Source organism: Macaca nemestrina, chromosome 8 (genome assembly GCF_043159975.1).
Source record: "Macaca nemestrina isolate mMacNem1 chromosome 8, mMacNem.hap1, whole genome shotgun sequence".
NCBI lineage: Eukaryota > Metazoa > Chordata > Mammalia > Primates > Cercopithecidae > Macaca > Macaca nemestrina.
Genome location: NC_092132.1, coordinates 66733013 through 66751627, shown reverse-complemented (window position 1 = coordinate 66751627; position 18615 = coordinate 66733013). Strand labels below are relative to the sequence as shown.

Sequence of the window (18615 nt, the reverse complement as noted above, 5' to 3'; positions counted from 1 at the left end):
GGGTTTTGTCTGGTTCCTTTACTGCAACCTATTTTATTAGAAAGATCTTTATGACCTGTATTTTGTGCTGATCTCCTATTTTATCCTGTGACTTAGAATGCCGTAACCATCTGGGAATGCAGCCCAGTAGGTTTCAGCCTCATTTTAGCCAGCTCCTGTTTAAGATGGAATTGCTCTGGTTCACACACTTCTGACATTAGTAATGTACAAACTAGGAGAAGAATATTAAATAACTTAATGAAATGTTAGAATAGTGTTTATATATATATTTTTTTTTAACGAGAAAGATAACTTAGAGCATACATTATACATACCTTTTACAACTTAACTTTTGGTTAAGGCAAGGTGTATCTTATTTATTTATTATTTTGTATTCAGATTTTTCATTTGGCCTCAGATTTTTAAACTGGTCTCAATGTAAATTAAGTTCTCTAGTCTTACCTTCTGTAGAAAAGATAATGATAGGCTACATTTCTTTTTCTTAACAGAAAAAACATGGACCCATTTGCCAGAAAACTGCTACTAAAAAACGGAAGACTTTTGATTCAAGCAGACAGAGAGCTGAAGGAACTGATATTCCAACAGTGAAACCTCTCAAACCAAGGGTAACTATATAACCTTTTGAACAGTATGAACCTTGGTGTTATGTATGTTGAAAAATATTATATTATCTGTTACATTAAGATTAAGAATAAGCACAATTATCTGCTACATTAAGATTAAAGAATAAATACAATTGTATGTTTAGAAATTATCAGAAGCTTATAAAACAAATTTTGTTTTAAACAATAAGCTTTTAAACTTCAAAGGAGAGACCAAGGTGTGGTCTCAAACTCCATCAATTACAGTGAGATTTTTATAGCATTGGAGAGCCAATTGCTGTCCCACATTCTTTTCAAGTCATTATTAAAAGCTTTCAGTATAACTTAAGTTCTTATTTATTACATCTTCTACCATTATGATAATGTCTACATCCAGAAAGTTAAGCAATTATTTACAGACATTTTAGCATGACAGATACTGCTTATTTTGGCATATTGATTGCCAGGATTTGTAATCTGTATAATGTTTCTAAGGAAAAGTTTTATCAGTTGTTCAGTGTCCAGATATAGTTATTGTCAGTTTATTTTCTTTCTTGAAACCAAAGCAATGAACCTATTGTGATAATCTCTCCTTACTATCTGTCATATATTATAGTAATCCCTTGGTATTTGTGGGAGATTGGTTCCAGGACCCGCCTCTGATATCAGTATCTGTGGATACTCAAACTCCTTATGGCATAATACTTATGCACATCCTCCCATATACTTTATGTCTAGATTACCTATAATTTAATGCAATGTAAATAGTTGTTGAATTGTGTCTTTAATGTTTGTTACTTTTTATTGTTACATGGTTGTTTACTTTTTTCCTGAATGTTTCTGATTCATGGTTGGTTGAATCCATGGATGCGCAAGCCATGAATGTGGAACCCATGAGTAGTAAGGGCCAACTACGTATTGCTAGGAGTAAATTACTTATGTACTTATTCAGCATAGTTGTGAAGCATCGTTTGAGTGAAATGGTCTAAGCTAAGTACCTGATTGAATAGGTTTTTGAAACAAAATCCTACTGTTAATGATAATAACTTCTTCCAGTGGTATAAGAACATTTTTCTATGGGGAAATTAATCTTACTAATAAAAAATCATTTGATGATAGAAAAATTAGATGTTCATTTTTATTTTTACTGTGAACATTTAAAGTAAGGATGGTAAGGTTTGAATAAACTACATAAATCAATATATGACGTTTTTCTTAGGTACCTGCTACCTATATTAGCCTTAACTTGCTTTGGTAGATAAAATTGCCAAATCTTTGGAGGCAGTACAATATAGTGCGTGCTAAATTGGTTCAAGAGTCATACTGTCTGAATTTAACCTTCACTTTGCTACATACCGTATTATTCTGAGCAAGTTATTGTAATTATGCTTCTGTTCTCTGTAAAATGGTGATAGTAGTAGTATTTATCTTGTGTGGTTATTGTAGGGATTACATAAGATTATCCATGGTGATTTCAATGAATATTAGTCATCCTGTTTCTTTTATAAGGAATTGGGGTTGTAAACTTAAAAACTGAATCATAGGAAAAAGCAAAGTGAAAACCATTGCTTTGAATTAAGTGTTCATTGCCCTGTTACCTAAAACTGTGGCCCACAGAGCAGTAATAGCGGCAGTATTTGGGAACTTGTTAGACATGCAGAATCTCAGCCTCCTCCCAAACATACTGAATTAGAATCATTTTAAGAACATCCTTGGGTGAGTCATATGCATATTAAAGTTTGAGAAGCAGTGTCTTAGAAGCTTTGTATGTTGTAAGTGTAGTTCTTAATATATTTACCTGTATCAAGAAAATCCTACAAAATCATAAGCAGAGTGGGCAAAGCAAATACAAATTTCGTTTTTGGAAAAACAAAAGGTAGGCATAATTCATAGATTACCAAATATATGTAAGGACTGCCCCAAAGCAGTTGAAATCCAGGAGAAATTACCCATAAGAGGAGGTATAGGAAATTGCTTGGGGGCCTGTGGCTGGATTCTGGAAAGATTTCCAGAATCTACCTTAAAGGTGAGGGGTTTCCTCATCTTAAAAGTGATTCCTTAAAGGTGAGAGATCTTATCAGATAGTATCTTTATCTATTGTTTAGTACAACCAAGGCAGAAACTGGGAGGAGCTGAAGGAATTTGGATAGCTACCAGCTGGAATGAGCAGGGCTGAAATTGTATAAAAGCCAAGAGGGAGAGAATGGTGGGAGTGGGAATAGATTGTTGAGGAGGCCTAGTATCAGAGGCCCTTAGAAAACATTAGTGAAAATGCCTTTCCTGAAGATGAACGGCCTGACCTAAAAGGCTGTGACCTTTTTTTTTTTTTTTTGAAGTGGTTCTCATAGGATCTGAGGGAAGCAGGGTGTAATTACACAGACACCTTATTTGCAGGAACTAGTCTGAATCTGTTGCAATAGAGAGGAGAGCTGCTGGTTTGTATAGCTACCCTGGGCCTCTCCTCCCAAAAACTTCTTGCAAATAGCTGAACCAGGAAATCTATGCTGAATAGTAGAAATGAATAATAGAAGTGATGAATAATAGAAAGTATATTAGCTCAGCATTGAAAAAAGATGCTATGAGATAAAAGGTAGAAAAAAACAGCAAAACTTGCCAGTAGATGAGTAATAATCATAGAGCAGATGAATGTTATGATCAGATATTTTGCTATAAAATAAGAAACTTTAAAAAGTCAGTAATCTCAAACATCTAAATTTGCTGACATTTAAGATTTTTGCATTTATATTAATTAGAGAAGTAGATATGTAATTCTTCTTTTTGTCAGAGTTTTGCTGCTCTCAGAACAATATCTGGAAAGTTGTTTCGTTGTTTTCTATTCTCTGAATTATATGTCTACAAAAAGTAAAAATTAAAGGCAGCTGAGCCAGGAGGTTTCTTTGTGGGAAGGAAAATATTTTCTAAGATAAATATGACTATTTTGATTTTATATTTGTTCTGGTATCTGTTTTGTTGTGTTTTCCAAGGACATTGCCCATTTTGTCATAATTATCAAATTTATTGGCATACAGTTTCTTTATAGTATCTTCTTGTCTTTCTCATATTTGTGTATTATTTTTCATTCCTTAATAATTTGAGTTCTCTTTTTTCCTTTTTGTTTCTTTTTTTTTTTTTTTTTTTTTTGAGACAGAGATCTTACTATGTTGACCAGGCTGGTGTTGAACTCTTGGCCTCAGGTGATTTCTCCCACTTTTACCTCACAAACTGTTGGGATTACAGGCATGAGACATCATACCCAGCCATCTTTTAAAGTACCATCTTTTGACTTTGTGGATTCAACACGTAATTCTTGATTTTAAAAATATAGACATAATAGGAATAGTTGGATATCTCAATAATATTACAAAATAAATCTCTGTAGCATGTGAGCCAGCATCATGTTTAGTGGAGGACACTAGAGGCAGTTCCCATTAAATCAAGGAGAAGGTTAAACTGTAACCAGTAAGTGCCAGCTGATACAGTTAGATAAGAAGAAGAAATTAGACGCCTAGATGTATTAGTCCATTTTCCTACTGCTATTAAGAAATACTGGAGACTGGGTAATTTATAAAGAAAAAGAGGTTTAATGGACTCACAGTTCTATGTGGCTGGGGAGGCCTTACATCATGGTGGAAGGTGAAGAAGGAACAGTCATATCTTCCATGGCAGCAGACAAAAGCACGTGTAAAGGGAAACTTCCCTTTTTAATAAAACCATCAGATCTTGCAAGAATTATTCACTATCACAAGCACAACACAGGAAAAACCTGCCCCCGTGATTCAGTTACTTCCTAACAGGTTCCTCCCACAACCTGTGGGGGATTATGAGAACTACAATTCAAGATGAGATTTGTATGGGGACACCACCAAACCATATAATTCCGTCCCTGGCCACTCCCAAACTTCACGTCCTCACATTTCAAAACCAATCATGCCTTCCCAACAGTCCCCAAAGTTTGGCTTAACTCATTTCAGGATTAAGTCTAAAGTCCACAATTCAAAGTCTCATCTGAGACAAGGCAAGTTTCTTCTGCCTGTAGTCTCTAAAATCAAAAACAAGTTAGTTACTTCCTAGATACAACAGGGATACAGGCATTGGGTAAATACACCCATTCTAAATCAGAGAAACTGGCCAAAACAAAGGGGTCACAGGCTCCATGCAAGTCTGAAATCCATTAGGGCAGTCGTTAAACCTTAAAGCTCTGAAACTTTGACTCCGTGTCTCACATCCAGGTCATGCTGGTTCTAAAGGTGGGCTCCCATGGCCTTGGGCAGGGACTCCAATCTCATATTTCCCTTCTGCAGTGCCCTAGCAGAGGTTCTTCATGAGAGCCCTACCCCTGCAGCAAACTTCTTCCTGGACATCCAGGTGTTTCCATACATTCTCTGAAATCTAGGCAGAGGTTCCCAAACCTCAACTCTTGATTTCTATGCACCTGCAGGCTCAACACCATGTGGAAGCTGCCAAAGCTTGTGGCTTGCACCTCTGGAAGCCATGGCTCTACTTGTACCTTTGTCCCTTTTAGCCATGCTTAGAGCAGCTGGGTCGCAGGGCACCGAGTCCCTAGGCTGCACACAGTAGGGGGACCCTTGACCTGGCCTAGGAAATAATTTTTCCCTTCTAGGCCTCTGAACCTGTGATGGGAGGGGCTGCCATGAAGGTCTCTGATGTGCCCTGGAGACATTTTCCCCTTTGTCTTGGTGATTAATATTCCATTCCTTATTACTTATACAAATTTCTGCAGCAGGCATGAATCTCTCCCCAGAAAATGGTTTTCTTTTCTATTACATTGTTAGACTGTAAATTTTCCAAACTTGTATGTTCTGCTTCCTCTTGAATGCTTTGCTCCCCAGAAATTTCTCCCACCAGAAACCCTAAATTATCTTTCCCAAGTTTAAAGCCACAGATCTCTATGGCAAGAGCAAAACGCTGCCAGTCTCTTTGCTAAAGCATAACAGGAGTCACCTTTGCTCCATTTCCCAACAAGTTCTTCATCTCCATCTGTGATAACCTTAGCCTGGACTTTGTTGTCCATATCACTATTAGCATTTTGGTCAGATCCATTCAACAAGTTTCTAGGAAGTTCCAGACTTTCCCACATTTTTCTCTCTTCTTCTGATCCCTCCAAACTGTTTCAGCCTCTGCTTGTTACCCAGTTCCAAAGTTGCTTACACATTTTGGGTTATCTTAATAGCAGTACCCCACTCCACCAGTACCAACTTACTGTATTCGTCCATTTTCGTACTGCTATGAAGAAATGCCTGAGACTGGGCAATTTATAAAGAAAAAGAGGTTTAACGGACTCACAGTTTCACATGTCTGGGGAGGCCTCACAATCATGGTGGAAGGTGAAGAAGGATCAAAGGCACATCTTACATGATGGCAGGCAAGAGCGTGTGTGCAGGGGATCTGCCCTTTGTAAAACCATCAGATCTCATGAGACTTATTCACTGTCATGAGAACGGCACAGGGAATACATGCCCCCGTGATTCAATTACCTCCCACCGAGTACCCCCCATAACACGTGGGGTTTATGAGAGCTACAATTCAAGATGAGATTTGGGTGGGGCACAGCCAAACTATATCAATAGATGTTTGAAAAGACTAGGTAAAACCATCATTATTAGAAGATATGATATACCTGGAAAACCCAAGAGAATTAAGTGAGAAATTACTACAAACAATAGGAGTAAAGGGAAGTAATGTGGTAGGTTACTATGCAAAAATTACTAAGCTTCATATACTCAGCAAACAGGCTCTTGAGACATAACAATGAGGAAAGGACCCTCTGCAAAAGAACAACACAAGGTATGAAATACTTAGGAGTAAACTTTGTAATAAAAATACAAGACTTCCACAAAGAAAAAAAAATACTACTGAAAGATAAAAATGAACTGTTTTTCAAATGGAAATATATCCCATATTCTTGTATCGGTAGGTTCAACCTAATAAAGATTTTAAGTTTCTCAACTTGTTTATAAATGTGATTCTTAATTTTTAAAAATTATACAAGTTGATTCAAAAGTTTACCTGGAAAAATTTATATACATGAATAACTAGGAAAATATTTAAAAAGCTTAATAAAATATTACCCTATCAGATATTAAAATACATTGTCTCAATATTGAAGAAAATACTGGTGCTAACACAGGATAATCAGAACCGTGGAACAGAAGAGAAAGTTCAGAAATACACCCAAATTCAGAAAGGAATTTAGTGTATTATACAGGTGTTATTTCAATTCTGTTGGTAGAGGGAAGCAGGGAGGGGAGAGCCACTAAAGGACAGGAAAAGTTCATAGCCATGTTAAAAAAAAAAAAAAAAAGCAAAATGTGATTCAATTTGTCACTCCACACACAGCAGGATAAATTCCACATGAATAAAAGATTTAAGAAATTTTAATTGATACTGGAAGTTGTAGACTTCCAGTAAACATGGGAAAATTTTATTTTTTCTTGGTGTGAGGTTGCACCTGGCTAATGCAGATCCAGAGGCCATGAAAGATTAGTAAATTAAACTGTAATTAAAAAATAAGTATACATAGTAAAAAATGATCCATAGACAAGGTCAAAAGACCTTTTTAAATTGTTGATGGGAGGGAGGGAATGTTTCCTATAAAAAATTACTTGAAATTATTACATTAAAGGCCAGTAACTCAATGAGTAAGTTGATGAGGAATATAAATAGACCACAGTAAAGGCAATACATTAAATGATTCTTAACAATTTAAAAAGGTACCCAGTCTCAATCATTATAAGAGAAAATCCAATTAAATACAGAAAGTAAGGATTATTTTTCATGTTTCTAATTGATTCAAAAGACAAATGATAGATAATATACTCTGTTAGAGGATCTATGGGAAAACAGGGAAATACACTGTCTTAGTCTCGTTTCTGTTGCTGTAATAGAATACCACAAACAGGGTAATTTGTAAAGAAAATAAGTGTATCTCTCACAGTTCTGGAGGTTAGGAAGTCCAGGAGCATAGTGCTGGCATCTGGCAAGGGCCTTCTTGCTGCATAATCCCATGATGGAAGGGCAGGTGTGCCTGTGAAACAGAGAAAATGGGGGCCAAACTCAATCTTTTATCAGGAACCCACACCCTCAATAACTAATCTGCTACTGGGGTAATGTCATTAATCCATCATGAGGGCAGAATCATAATGACTTAATCACCTTTCAGATGTCCCCACTTTGTAATACTGTTATAATATTAATTACATTTTAACATGAGTTTTGGAGGGAACATTCAACCACAGCAACAGTCTTAGTGGCAGGATAAATGGATGTAACACCTACAGAAGGCATTTTAGCAGTGTCTTTTGCAATGAGAACTGCATGAAGAAATTGAATATAAAATTGCAATGTCGTTGCATAAAGTTTCTCTTTAAAATTATAAATTTGAGAAGGATATCATTTAAGGACTCCTGATAAGAGAACATTTAAAATGATATGGCATTATCTGATATTTTATTTCAATATACTAAAAAGATACTGTTTGTTTATGTATTTATTTATTTATAGCCAGAACCACCAAAGAAACCATCTAATTGGAGAAGAAAACATGAAGAATTCATTGCTACCATAAGAGCAGCTAAAGGCCTTGATCAGGCCCTCAAAGAGGGTGGCAAACTTCCTCCTCCTCCTCCACCTTCTTATGATCCTGGTATATGGAATATTGTTGACAGAAATGTTCATGTGGGAAGAAAATAATGATAGAGTTTTTATGAATTTTAACTTGTTAAGCTTAACTTATAATCATGGAGTTTTATGAAGCATAATCTTTAAATGATTTGGTGTAAAACAGTGGTGGTAATCTAGTCATGTAGGCTTATAAAGACATTAATTTGGAACACGGAAGTGTATTATGTTTTTATTTTAATACTTTTATTTAAGCATAAGGCATTATAATATCACTTAAAAATTATTATGGTAACTATTACATGTGAGCATTACAGCAAATATTTTAACCATGCTCACTGCGAATTGAAATGTAGTCATTCAGTAGGAGTCATATAATTTTGTTGCCTGGTTCCTTGGTATCTTCTCATCTGGGATTGATAAAAAAAAAAATCGTAACTTTCCTAAAATGTGTAATTCATGTGGCTCGACTACATTTATGCCTTAAATTTGTATATTGTTAATTTTTTTTCATTGAGCACGTAAAAGTTGCTTGATTCGTTGTTACTAAAAGCAAAGCAAGATTTTTGCAACCCTGTATGAGATACTGAGATACCAGAGCCCCCAGTGGCCTAATGGATAAGGCATTGGCCTCTTTAACGCTTGGGCTTTGAGATGCTGAGATACCGAAAGACTTAAAGTGACAAAGGTGACACTTTGACATTTGTTATTAGAGCAGCCTAAAGAGATTGTTAATGTAACAGGGTAGCCACATTAATATTATGTTAGTACTCTAGATTGGGATTTATTTTCTAACAAAGAGAAAGTTCTTTAGCAAATCTAGATATGATCGTTTTTGACATTTTACTATAGAGGAGAGATATAGTATATTTACAGATATAATAAATATCTTAGATTTTATATGCCATAGGTTTCTGTTGCAACAAATAAACTATAGACAAATATATAAATGAATGAGCATGGCTGTGTTTCTGTAAAACTTCATTTACAAAGACAGGCTCCAGGCAGGCTGGATTTGGCCCGTGGGCCATACTTTGTGAAACCCTGTTCTAGAGTATTAATAATTAACTTATATGAATGAATGTTTCTGGTATGCTTCAACTGATCCTGGGTCTCTTTTAATACTACCTTTATTTTCTTAATGAACTTGAGTTTTCTCTGTGCTTTGAAGATATTTAGATATTGTGTCTTACTCTACATAGCTACATTTCTCATGTCTAATATAAGAGAGTGAGAGGGTACAAGTTCTTCAGGATCATTTGGGCTTTAGAAGTTTTTTTAATCTTTTGGGCCTGACAAAAACAACTTATTTCTTTGTTATGAGAGGTTTAAGACCTACTCTAGTAGTAAGCAGGACAAATTTTTGAGCTGCAGATGAATATAAATTGTAAAGGGCAAACTCTCTATCAAAAAGTAAACCTGTTAAAATAAATTATAAACCTGTTAAGATTCTTTTTTGACACTACTAAATTTTTACATTTATTCCCAGTGTCTCATTTAGTTATTTTACAATGCTACAAAATATGGTTCTGGAATAATTTCAAAAGAAGTCTGATTTACAGTATGTTTTGCATTTTGGGAAGATATTTTATCTTGGAAACATTTGCTGTTTCTTAAATTTGAATTATGTCAGTGAGATATATTTTAATCACTTCTTCCATCTGTTGAGACTTTTAAGAGAAAATAGCACTTTAAAGATAAGTAAACTATTTCTTAACAGTTTTCCATTAGATGAAATAAAAAATTTTAATAGATGAGCCTATATTTTAAAATGTATTTTAATGTCACATATTATTACTTCCTAACTAGTCTGCTGTATAAAATATATATCCATTATAAATGAAAACATAAAGGCAAAAAAGAAAGAATGTTTTTCCTCTGCTTACTCTTTTGTACTAAGGATTTATCTTTTGTTCTTTTTCCTTCACACATTTGATTCAAAGCTAGGAGAAAATTGGAATTCATGTACCAGCAGACTTTTTTTTAAAGTCTTTACTGAGTTTAGACAAGTCAAACTGGGTAGTTATAAGGATATGGGAGTTTTTCTTATCAGACATTATTACTTATATTTTTTGAATGACTCTGCATAGAAACTTAAGATTTTTTAATGTCCTTTTCAAGTACTATGCTATTAATCTGTTTCTGTTTTTATCTGTTATAGATTATATTCAGTGTCCATATTGTCAGAGGAGATTCAATGAAAATGCAGCTGATAGACATATAAATTTCTGTAAAGAACAGGCAGCACGTATTAGTAATAAAGGCAAATTTTCTACAGATACCAAAGGAAAACCAACTTCTCGGACACAGGTGATAAGTTCAGTTTTAATAATTGCTATAAATGAGAAAATAGCTCATTGACTTTCATAGATTATTGTTTATGCTTTTCATGACATTAGACTATATTTTTCTCACCTGCTTTTATATATATATAGTTATATATATAGTTTTATATATCTATAACAGTTGTATGCTTTTAGCTCTTATATCTGTAAATCATTTCAAGCTAATTGTGTATAGTGTGAAGTAAGGGGCAATTGTTCCTTTTTTTCTGTGTGGATATTCTATTGTCTTAGCACGTTTTATATATATATATAAAAAATATATAAAAAGCTATATATGTATACATGTTTTTAGATTGAGTGAAAGAGCTTATTATATATTCTTGGTCTTTTCTCAGATGTGTATTAAGAATATTTTCTCCCATCCTGTGACATGGCTTTTCATTTTCTTAAGGATGTCTTTTGAAGAGCAAAAATTTTAAAATGTGATTAAGTCCAATTTATTAATTCTTTACAATTTATGCTGCTTATGTTGTATCAAAGAAATCTTTGCCTATACTAGGGTTGCAAAGATTTTTCTCCCATGTCTTCTATAAGTTTTATGTTTTTAGCTCTTACATCTATAAATCATTTCAGGCTAGTATTTGTGTATAGTGTGAAGTAAGGGGCAGGTTTTCCTTTTGTTTTCTATGTGGATATTCTATTGTTTTAGCACAGTTTGTTTAAAGGACTTTCTTTTCCCTGATGAATTACCGAGACACCTTGGTTGGAAATCAGTTGAATATAAACGTATGGGTGTATTTCAGGACATGCTGTTCTGTTCCATTTTTTTATATCCCTGTCCTTTAGTCAATACCACATTCTTACTATACTGAATAGTGAACCTTAATAAGTCTTAAAATCAAGTCGTCTAAATTTTCCTACTTGAATTCCTTTTAAAGTTTTCTTTGGCAAGCCGGGTGCAGTGGCTCACGCCTGTAATACCAGCACTTTGGGAGGCCGAGGTGGGCAGACCACGATATCAGGAGATCAAGACCATCCTGGCTAACATGGTGAAACCCCATCTCTAATAAAAATACAAAAAATTAGCCGGGCATGGTGGCGGGCACCTGTAGTCCCAGCTGAGGGAGGCTGAGGTGGGAGAATGGCGTGAACCCAGGAGGATGAGCTTGCAGTGAGCCTAGATTGCACCACTGCACTCCAGCCTGGACGACAGAGCAAGATTCTGTCTCAAAAAAAAAAAAAAAAAATTATCTTTGGCTATTCTTGATTTATTCTTATATATACATTTATAATTGACTAGTCAACATCTACAAAAAATGACTTCTAGCATTTGACTGAGATTATATTAAATTCATAAATCAATTTGTGGAGAATTGGCATTTTAACAATTTTGAATTGTTCAGTTCATGAACCTGTTATATTTTCTGATCATTTAGGTTTCATTTTAGCAGTGTTTTGTAGTTTATGTTATATAGGTCATACACATATTTTGTTAGATTTTTCCACATATATCATGTATATGGATGATCTTATAAATAGAATTTTATTTTATTTCATTTTTAGTTGTTTTTTGCTTGTTTAGAAAAACTAGATTTTTGTATATTAATCTTATACCCTGCTATTTTGCTAAATTCATTTACTAATAATAGTCTTCTTGTAGATTTCTTAGGACTTTTCTGTATATACAGTCATGTCACCTGTAAATAAGGACAGTTTTATTTTCTTCCCTCCAACCTTTTGGCTTTTATTTCTTTTTTGTGATTTACTACATGGGCTAGACTAATGTTGAATAGAGGTGATGAGAGTGGACCTCCTTGCCTTGTTTTTCTGTTCTTAGGTGAAAAGCATTGTTTTTCATCATTGTGTATGATGTTCCATCAATTACTGAGGGAAATATGTTAAAATTATGACGTTTTTTACATTTCTCTTTAGGTTTGCCTGCTTTTGATTCAAAATTTTGAATTTCTCTTATTGTTTGCATATGCACTTATAAATTGTGATGTCTTCCCCATTTATTGACCCTTTTATCATTATGAAGTGTTCCTTTTTGTCTGTGGCAATATTCATTGTGTTGCAGTATGTTTCATGTGATAAGAATATAGCCATTTTAGCATAATTATGCTCACTTCTTTTCTCTCTGTTCCTTAACTTATGTGTGTGTTTTTGCCTTGCTATAAATGGTTTTTATATTTCTTTTTTAAAAATCAAATCTAGTAACTTCATCTTGTTGGTCAAATTGCCTGTCATTTACATTTGATGCAATTATTGATTTGGTTATGTTTAGGTCTGCCATCTGTTTTCTCTTTTTGTAATTTTTTTAAAAATTCATCATTTATTTTCCCTTTTGTATTCATAAGATTTCATTTTCTTTATTGGCTTTCTAGCTATAACTCTTTGCAGTGTTTAAAAGTGATTGCTCTAGGAATAAAAAATGCATCTTTGACTTACCCATATCTATGGATATTTTTATTTACCTCTGACCGGTTAGTGCTATTGTTTCACATATGTAACTCTAGACATTATAAGCCTATCAGTACTCTTGATTTGTATTGTTATACTTACAGCTTTATTATATATATTTATTGAAATTATAAATTTGCAGATTATAGTTGTATATATTATGGGGTACAAAGTGATATTATGATTCATGAATTCAATGTGGAATGATGAAATCAAGCTAATTAACATACTGTCACCTCAAGTACTTACCATTTTTTGTGGTAAGAACATTTGAAAATGTTTTCTCTTTGCAATTTTGAAAGGTATGATATATTATCATTTAGTGTATTCACCATGCTGTGCAGTATATCTCAAAATAAAGACCACAACAAAAACTTATGCCTTTGACCATCATCTTCTCCTTATTCTTTCCCCCCTTTCCCCCTCATTCTAGACTCTGGTAACTACCATCAGTTCTTTGCTGCTTAGAGTTCCATTGTTTTAGATTCTACATGGAAGTGAGGACATGTGGTATTCATATGCCTGTGCCTGGCTTAATTTCTCCAATTCCAATCCCTATAGTTCAGTCTTATTTATTATTATTATTGTTTAATCCTTAACTACTAAGTCTGCCACCTGTGTTCATTTGCAGTTAGTTTCTGTTGACTTGACATTTTTGCTAATATGGATCATGTTTTCTGTTTCTTTGCTAGTAATGTTTGGTTGAAAACTAGACATGACATGATAGGTAATATATATCAATTTCTGTTTTGTTTTTTTGCAGTGTTTTTACTTTCTTTCCTTTTTTAGGCGGGGAGCAGTAAGGAGGTCTAAGTGTAGGTGGTTAAATCCAGGGTGTGCAGTGTAGGTTTTCCAGTGGTTTCCAGTCATCTGTTTTGTTGTAATTGCTATCTGTAGGATGGTTATATAGGCACTTCACTCCTCCAACATGGAGCTTGTAATTTGTTATTGTGTTTTTAATTTCTTGCAGTTGGCTGACTATTTTTCTAATTTCCTATTTTTTTATAGTTTGTAATTTTCTATTAATATATTCATAGTTGTCTCCTATTTCTTTAAATGTAGTACTCATAATTGTTGTAATGTATGTCTGATAATTATAGTAGTATCTGGTGACCTGTATGGATATGTTCCTTGTTTTTTTTTCTCATTCAGGTTCCTTATATCCTTATTTCTCTGATTATTATTGACCTTTGCTGCTTGTTACAAGTAAAAAATTACTCGTGATTATTGTTCATGCCTTCCTCCAGAGAAGATGTGTGCTTATTCCTTTTAGGTATCTATGAGTATTATCAGTCTGGAAACATTTGAAAACAAATTATTGACTTAGTTTGCTTGACCAGCCTAATAAGGCAAATTTATACAGCAAATCCATGTGATGTTCAGGTAGTTATTACAATCCCACATGGTTTGGCCTGGAAATTTCTTCTTTTCCTCTCATTTGACATTCAGTGCTTTTACAATGATTTCTTATTATTTCCTGAACATTTTTAGTTGTTAGTTGAAAGGTTGGTCTAAGTAGTAAATTCTACCATTTTGTCAGAAATGGATGTCCTGCAGGTTCTTTAGACTTTTTCCAATTTCATTAGTCATTAGTCTTTGTATAAATATTTTTGTAAGGAAATGTATGAGATTTGTGAGCAGCATAAAAACACAAATAATAATTACCAAATAATAATGAATGAAAGAAATATGTTTAATATAATTATATAAAATGATTTCATTCTCCTCATCATTAAAATAGATTTATATAAAATTATTGGTTGATAGAGTCATTTTGAAAGTCTTCATAATAACACACAAAACCGTTGATTGATAGAGTCATTATGAAAGTCTTTATATACCAGTAGACTTTCAGCTTGATGTTGTAGAATAGACAGAATATAGCTCAGAAAGGAAGGAGTCAGATTATCTAGGTCAGGGAAACAGCAAGATACCGAGGGAGAGGTGAATAATGTTTTATACAAGTGGTATTCGGAAAGGAAACTAACCTGACTAGTTCTTGTTGAAAGTAATGGGAAATATTATAGGATATAGATAAGGTTGTTCTAGCTTCTGAGTATCTCAGAAAAGTCAACAATAAAATTTAGTAAAATAGTGGGAAGTCTTATATAGAGAGGAGAAAAGCAAAACATTTTTTGGAGACATGTTCTGCCTAAGTATTTGTAAGCCATTAAGTTGTTAATAATTTCTATTATAAACATAAACATCTTCAGTCTCCATTATGTAATGCTACCAGAAACCTTTCTGCCTGTGTCCTGCCTAAAGACTTGACCCGTCAATATGTAATAGGCCACATCAGCGCACTTTGTTTATGCTAATCATTTTGCTCTTTGTTGATTGTTTGCACAATTTGAGTGGGTCAACAGTACTGTTTCCTAATCTGATTTTATAAACTCTGTTTTTATAGACATACCTCTCATAGTTTGACAAATCTTTGTTAGATCTTTTTTTTTTTTTCCCTATTGCTATAATTTTAAGTTTTTTTCTAATGTGTCTTTCTCTCTCCCTATTTATATAGTGGCCCAGAAGCCCTTTTAAACTAGAAGCACCTTTAAGATTTTAAAAAATCAGTTATCATTATATGGTTCATCTCCCAAAGTCTCATAGACATTTGTTAATTTGAAAGACATTTACTGAAGGTTTCGGTTTTCTAGTTTTCAGATGCTAGCCTAGTAGTGCAAAATGTGCATGCTACTTTTTTTGTGTGATCCTTTATCAAGATGTAACTTTTTAAAAATTCACATGCAGAGTTAGAAGGATATAATGTTTGACTTCAAAATTGATTTTAGCTAGCTATTTTTGGTAGTAGTGCATCTTAAATTTTATATTGATTATTGGTTATAAAATATGATTTGATTTTTGAAAATGATGTTTGAAACCAATTTTTCACATGAAATCTTGAACCGTATTGGGCTAAATTCCAAGCACATATGCAAGTATGATTTTCACCTTATGGTTGAAGCATTGGGCTAGAACCAGCATGAGTGTAAATTCCTGCTCTGTTGTGAAGTTGGGGCATAACCCTGGGCAAGTTCATTTCTTGCTATTGAAGCAGGTGACCAGTAAAATACATTTATAGTCAGGTAACTGAGCAAAATTTGGCTCAAAAAGAGAAAGTAAAATAAAATTAATAAAGATATCTCTTTAGACAAGTAGAAAAATATAAAAATCCAAGATAAGCTGAAATATCGTATGTCAATCCATACTCCATTAATTTAAGGTGGTCTGGTGAGGATAGTGACGCCAGAATTAGCTCTTTCTCTTCATATCGGGGAAATCCATAAGACAGCTGTTGTAAAACTTGTTCAGGTAATAGGTCATCTTATGATTTTTATCAGTAGGAAATATGGCTGAATTATATGTATGGAATATAAAACCACATCCAGGAACACGTAAAAATCTTAACCTTTAGAGCTGCACCACCAGGTGAGCATCACCAGCTGTTTCTAAGTTTTTCTACTGATGTTTGGTGATTACAATCTTAACTTTGAGGAAGTATTTTCCATTCGACCTTTTTTTCTTTTTCCTGTGAACTGGAAAAGTTGCTGTTAGTTTGTTTTAGCAGTGGAACATCTGAGAGGGAGTCTATTTTAGAAAACTTTCGAGGTGACATATTTTAATCTACACTTCCTCAGTTTGTATAATTCAGTAGCTAATAAAAAGACTGTTCATTTAAGGGAATGTGAGCTATTTCTTTCCAATTTTTTTTTTTTTACTGTAGTATAATACATGTAGCAGAAACTTTAGCATCTTAATCATTTTTGAGAGTACAATTCAGTGTATACTTACAAGTGTATTAATACATTAATGATGTGCAACCATCATCACCATTCATCTCCATAACTCTTTCCATCTTATAAGACCAAAATCCTAAACCCAAAGAATGTTAAGTTTTGAACCACTAGTTTACAATCCATAATCAAAAAGTGATGTTGATTAAAAAATTTTTTTTCATTATTTTAGTATAAGCCACCCACACTTAAAAAGTCAAATTCTCCTGGAACTGCATCATCAGGATCTTCACGATTACCGCAGCCAAGTGGCACTGGCAAAACTGTTGTAGGTAATGATAGCCGTAAAGCAACTTGATTTGTTTTTAAAACCATGTTGGCAGAGCAGGAAATATAGTGGTCTATTCTGGAGTATTAAGATAGATTTATAATTAAGAAGAGATGTGGAGGATAAGTAATTATTTCTGAAAATAAAATAACTTTGAGTAGTTTCTACTTTTAACCTTTTTTTTTTTTTTTTTTGAGACGGGGTCTTGCTCTGTCGCCCAGGCTGGAGTGCAGTGGTGCAATGTCGGCTCACTGCAACCTCTGCCACCCAGGTTCGAGTGATTCTCCTGCCTTAGCCTCCTGAGTAGCTAGGACTATAGGTGGATTCTACCATGCCCACCTAATTTTTTCTATTTTTAATAGAGATGGGGTTTCACCAAGTTAGCCAGGATAGTCTCAATCTCCTGAACTTGTGATCCCCCAACCTCAGCTTCCCAAAGTGCTGAGATTAGTGGCGTGAGCCACCGCGGTGCCTGGCCATTTATTTTGTTGTTTTTTCAGCTTAAATGTTTGCCCCAGATGTTGTTATTGATGTATCATCTGTTTAGAATAGTCAGCCTAGTACTTTCTTGATTCTTTGATCCAGAATTTTCCTCTCATTCTACACTAGCTCTTCATAGCTTTCTGAACTTGGCAATTGTTCTTAGTAGACAAATACTTAATAGTTAGAAGAAGATATGGACCACTGATATGTACCTTTATTTATATATAAATTATAAGAAAGAAATTTAGAAATTAGAATTGAAGGATGCTATATATTGTCCCCTGGAAATGCCATTTAAAAAATGTCTTGAATGAAAATTTGATTTATAGTTACAAAGATTATTACGAAATCATTGTTTTCTTTGTTAGATGCTCTGTTTTATGTACCTTTTTTTTAGAGTATTGTTAAAAATAATGCTTTTTTATTATAAGGTGTGCCTTCAGGCAAAGTGTCTTCAAGTAGCAGCTCTTTGGGAAACAAACTTCAGACCTTATCTCCCTCTCACAAAGGGATAGCAGCCCCTCATGCAGGGTAAGTCTACATTGGATATAATTATTAGTGGTATATAATTAAATGATACTAAAGTTTTATTATGTTTTGATAATTGCTTTTTCATTAATCTTCATTTCCTAAGTTCATTTGTCTTTTAACATTTTTCTAGTCAGGAGCACACTCACTGCTGTTGAGTATCTAAATTTGTATAACCATTTTAGAAAATAATCTGGTATTAAAAGCCTTAGAAATCATAACTTAAATTGAATAATTTTACTTCTGGGAATTTAGTCTAAGGAAATAAATTGAAATGTTGAAGATTTTTATACTAACTATAATTTACTAAGCACTATGTATCAGGCACTGTGCTAGACATTTTGCATATATTTTTGTTAAAACCACTTCATAATCAAGAGATAAGATCAGAGAAGCTCAGTTTGCTCAAAGCCACATAGCTGTTAAAGTTAGAAGCAATATATAAATTGGGATCTCTTTGACTGTAAACATTAGACTCTTTTCACGTTTTTATTATAATGTTAAGAATAAATCACCAAAATGTCTAGCTTTGTTTGAATAGTAAATTATGAAAATCTATAAAGGGATATTTTGCAACTATA

At 33.7% G+C, this 18615-nt stretch overlaps 1 protein-coding gene across 2 annotated transcripts in view; it reads left to right on the top strand.

Moving 5' to 3' along the window:
• Positions 1-18615, top strand: part of LOC105483551 (zinc finger C2HC-type containing 1A) — a 51341-nt gene that overhangs the window by 12070 nt on the left and 20656 nt on the right. For both annotated transcript variants that reach the window (XM_011744429.2, XM_011744430.2), the window contains exons 3-7: positions 489-605; positions 8103-8244; positions 10381-10529; positions 16928-17027; positions 17938-18037. In XM_011744429.2, the coding sequence (XP_011742731.2) occupies positions 489-605; positions 8103-8244; positions 10381-10529; positions 16928-17027; positions 17938-18037 (608 nt within the window). The remainder of the gene's footprint in view (positions 1-488; positions 606-8102; positions 8245-10380; positions 10530-16927; positions 17028-17937; positions 18038-18615) is intronic.